The sequence below is a fragment of the Sminthopsis crassicaudata genome, chromosome 6 (genome assembly GCF_048593235.1).
Source record: "Sminthopsis crassicaudata isolate SCR6 chromosome 6, ASM4859323v1, whole genome shotgun sequence".
NCBI lineage: Eukaryota > Metazoa > Chordata > Mammalia > Dasyuromorphia > Dasyuridae > Sminthopsis > Sminthopsis crassicaudata.
In genome coordinates, this window is record NC_133622.1 from 244089435 (window position 1) to 244093816 (window position 4382).

At 40.0% G+C, this 4382-nt stretch overlaps 1 protein-coding gene across 1 annotated transcript; it reads left to right on the top strand.

Moving 5' to 3' along the window:
• The first annotated feature begins 2307 nt into the window (after positions 1-2307).
• Positions 2308-3261, top strand: OR6Q1 (olfactory receptor family 6 subfamily Q member 1). The gene has a single exon (XM_074272610.1). The coding sequence runs from the start codon at positions 2308-2310 to the stop codon at positions 3259-3261; it is 954 nt and encodes a 317-aa protein (XP_074128711.1).
• Positions 3262-4382: the final 1121 nt, after the last annotated feature.

The window sequence follows — 4382 nt, forward strand, 5'->3', positions numbered from 1 at the left end:
AATCTTTTCCTTGAGAGTTGTTTTGGACATATTGAATTTGAGGTAGCCAAAAGGTTTAGGTTTAGGGTTATTTGATACTGAAGGCCAAGAGAGAAAATAGAGTTGGATAAATCGACTTGAGAATCATCTACATAGAGATGATAATTTAACCAATGGGAAATGATGAGATCACCAAATAAAATAATATAGAGGGAGAAGAAAGAGGGCCCAGGACAGAGCACTGGTGAATACCCAGAGTTAATGGGCATGACCTGGGAAAAGGTCCAGCAAAGGAGACTGAGAAGATGCTCACTTTAGGTCAGAGGAGAACCAGGAGAGAGCAGTGGCATGAAAACCTTGAGAGAAGAGTATAAAGCAGAAGACCATGATCAATGGGGTCAAAAAGGCCATAACATGTGGCAATTAAGGGGTCCTTATAACTTTGGAGAAAGCTGTTTTAGTTAAATAATGACACTGGAACCCAGACTGCACAGAGTTTAGAAGGAAATGAGAAGAAAAGGCAGGGAGACACCTAATTACATCCTCATTAATAAATTTAGCGATGAAAGGGAGGAGAACCACAGGACAAAAGCTAGTTAGTGATGGCTGGAGTTTAAAGAGTGAGAGAGATATGGGAAGGGTTGTAGGCAGTAGGAAGCAGACTCTCCATGGAGAGATTGTATGCCACAGTGGCACATCCCTTTCCTTCTAATTCTTCATCCACATAATAAAGGGGATTGGAAACTTTGAAAGATTTCAAAATTTTGATCAATGCAAAGATCAACCTAGATTCCAGATGTCCAGTGATAAAGTATGCATTTTATCTGTTCACAGAAACATGCAGAAAAAGACAGACATCTTTGGATGTGACCAATGAATGGATTTGTTTTGTTTAATTATACTTATTGGTCACAAGAATTTTGTTTTGTTTTTATGAGGGGTAAGGTTTGAAGAGGAGAGAAGGAAAATAGCTATCGTGTTGCCCAAAATAAGAAAAAGAAAAAGGAGTCATTGAAGAATTTTTTAATAATATAAAAAAAACCCAGAAGATAATTCAATGGGCAACAGATAAACAGGCCAGCTTTGAAAATAGCATTCTGAATTTATTATATACTTTTTAAAGTTGATAAAAATTTGTGCTTTACTCATAAACTTCATTTTCTGTTCTGCTTTGTATAAATGTTTTTTGTTTGTTAAATTCATTATTATATATATATACACACACATACACATACATGCATGTATGCATGTATACTTTATTTACAATATGCTTTTAAATGAGGGTGTTAGAATGGAGGACCTCTGAATTTCCTTCCAATTCTAAATCTTTGACCCTATGATTAAGAGTGGCTCTAGAGAAGGATCCAACCTGATCATTTGTTGGAAATAAGACATGAGGACAGAAATAGGCAAATACAACCACAATGTTTACAAATATAAGAGAGTAAATGAATAGTGGGGTCACTCACAGAAAAAAAATCTGAAGAAAAAAGGAAAGAAAATCAACTTGCTTTGGATATGCTGAGTTTATCCAGGGAGGTAATTGTAGATTCCACTCTGGAGCTCAGAAGAGAGACTGAGGATGACAAAGTGATAGCAGGTCCTTTCATAAATGTCAGTATAACCTGAGCAGTGACCATGCTGACAGATGGTGGTCCCTTGGACAAGGGAAAGGAAGCTCTCTGTATAACCAGATGATTGGAGGTAGAATCTATATATTTTGTTTAGAATGCTAAAATATGATATGGCTTGCTTTATTTTTATATCACATAGATTTCTTTTTTTTTTTGGTGTACAACTGGACTACAATGCCATATAGTCTATACTTGCATATGATCTCTATCATGTGAGCATTTTTAATTTGGCTCCTTGCCATCAGACCATCCCCTTGGGATCATCAGAAACGTATTTTCTAATTAGATGGGCTAGTGTTTGTTGGACAACATCTTGAAAAGCATAGAATTTCCCTAATTTGACCCTCTTAGATAGAACAGGAAGGGAAGGTAGGATAAGCACTTATTAAGCACCTACTATGTGCTAAGAATTATATTAAATGCCTTACAACTATTATCTCATTTGATTCTCAGAATAACTTTGTGAAGTAAGTGCAGTTAGCATCTTCATTTTATAGCTGAGGAAACCAAGTTGGACAGAGGAAAAATAATTTGGATAAAATAGATAGTAAAGGTCTGAGGCTGGATTTAAACTCAGGTTATCTTGATTCCGCCTACCTGCGTAGCTGCTTCTAAGATAAGCATAGGGATAGAGAACTGTGAAGGCTTACAGAAAGCTCTGCTTGGGCCTCATCAACGTTATCTCCACCCCCAGATGCAACTTTACAAGGGGAACTGGACCCTGGTGACTGAATTTGTCATGGTGGGCTTTTCTGGTGTCCAAGAAGCCCGCCATCTCTTCTTCATACTTTTCCTCGCCATGTACCTGTTCACCATGGCAGAGAACTTGGCCATTATCCTTGTGGTGAGCTTAGACCATAGACTCCAGAGGCCCATGTACTTCTTTCTAACCCACCTTTCTTGCCTAGAAATATGGTATACTACAGTCACTGTGCCCAAGATGCTGTCAGGATTCACTGGGACAGCTGAAGGCAAGACCATCTCCTACTCTGGATGTCTGTCCCAGCTTTTCATCTTCACCTTCCTTGGTGCCACAGAGTGCTTTCTGCTTGCTGCCATGGCCTACGACCGGTATGTGGCCATCTGTGAACCTCTCCGGTATGCGGCCATAGTCTCCTGGGGTACGTGCATCCGTCTGGCTGCTGCCTCCTGGCTGCTGGGTTTCCTCACCCCGATCGTGCCCATCTACCTGATGTCCCAGCTCATATTCTGTAGCTCCAATGTCATTGATCACTTCTTCTGTGACGCGTCTCCCTTGCTGGCACTCTCCTGCTCTGATGTCACGCTGAAGGAGAAAGCTGACTTTCTGATCTCACTGGCTGTGCTTCTGGCTTCTTCCACAGTCATCGCTGTGTCCTATGGCAACATCGTGTGGACTCTGCTGCACATTCACTCGGCAGCAGAACGCCGGAAGGCTTTCTCCACCTGTGCTGCCCACCTGACTGTCGTGAGTCTTTTTTATGGGACGCTTTTCTTCATGTACGTCCGAACCAAGATGCCCACCTCTATGAACTTCAACAAGGTCGTGTCGGTGTTCTACTCCATCGTCACACCCATGCTCAACCCCCTCATCTATAGCCTCCGAAACAAGGAGGTAAAGGGGGCCCTGGGCAGAGCCTTGTCGTTCAAATTGTTTAAAGGATCATGAATAGACAAATGGTTTAGATTTTTGAAGAAAAGGATTGTGCATTTAGAGCTGGAAGAGACCAAAGTGGTCATGAAAGCCAATTCCCTCTTTCTATCTCCCTTACAGATTTAGAAACAGACCCAGAGAAAGTGATGAATTTGCCCAAAGTTACACAGGCAGTGTGATTTGAACATGTTCCTCCTCTGATTTCAAACTTGCTGATTTTTTTTTCAGCTTACCATGAGGAAATCTAATTGACTTGAAAGGTTAGTTCTCCTGGGTTAAAGATAAGATACTATGAGATTTTAGGAAAGATTTATCGCACTGCAGAGGATCTTAGAAACCATGTAATCCAATTTATAATAGAATAAGAATACCTCCTAAAGCAGTAATCCCAAACAATAATAACAGCTAACATTTATATGGTTTTCATAGTCTTTACCCTGGTAAAGCAGTGATATATTTGGACAGATGAGTAAACTGAGACTGAGAGAAGTCTTGACCTGCCCAGGATCATTCAACGAATAAAAGCCTGAAGCCAATTCAAAGTTGTCTTCCTGATTTCAAATGAACAACAAATCCAATAAATGGTCAGCCAATCTTCTTCATTTTTTTTCTTCTTTTTTGCCTTTGTCTTCTTCTCCTTCTCCCCCCATCTACCTCCCTTTCCCCCTTCTTCTACTTCTTCCCCTTCTCTCCCATCTCCCCACTTCTTTCTTCTTCTTCTTTTTTTCTTTCTTCTCATTTTGTCCAGAGTGGAAGTACGCCAGCTCCTCAAGGGCCTGGTCTCCTTATTGATACGATAAACTTCAAGTTTCCAACTTGACTTGTTTCAACTTCTTTGGGCAACTTGATGGCTCCTTTGTCTTTTCTCTTCCCAAACTATGTGAGATCATGACTTTTAGAAAATTAAGCATCTTTTAAACTCCTTGTTCCACTTTTGATAAGTTGTGAATTGGCAATGATTTAAATTTTCCTCCTCTCAGATCAATGTGTAAAAGTTAATAATAGTAATAATTAATAAATAATAATAAACAACTCAGTGTGGGAGCTTTACAGTGTGGGGAACTCTCTGCATCAATACAAATGGCAACCCCTATATGATTTAGTAGTTAGAGCCTAGGGATGTGCCCAAGTGATCT

Excerpts from the sequence above, each read along its gene's own strand:
- OR6Q1 (XM_074272610.1), top strand. The coding sequence starts at position 2,308 with ATGCAACTTTACAAGGGGAACTGGACCCTGGTGACTGAATTTGTCATG.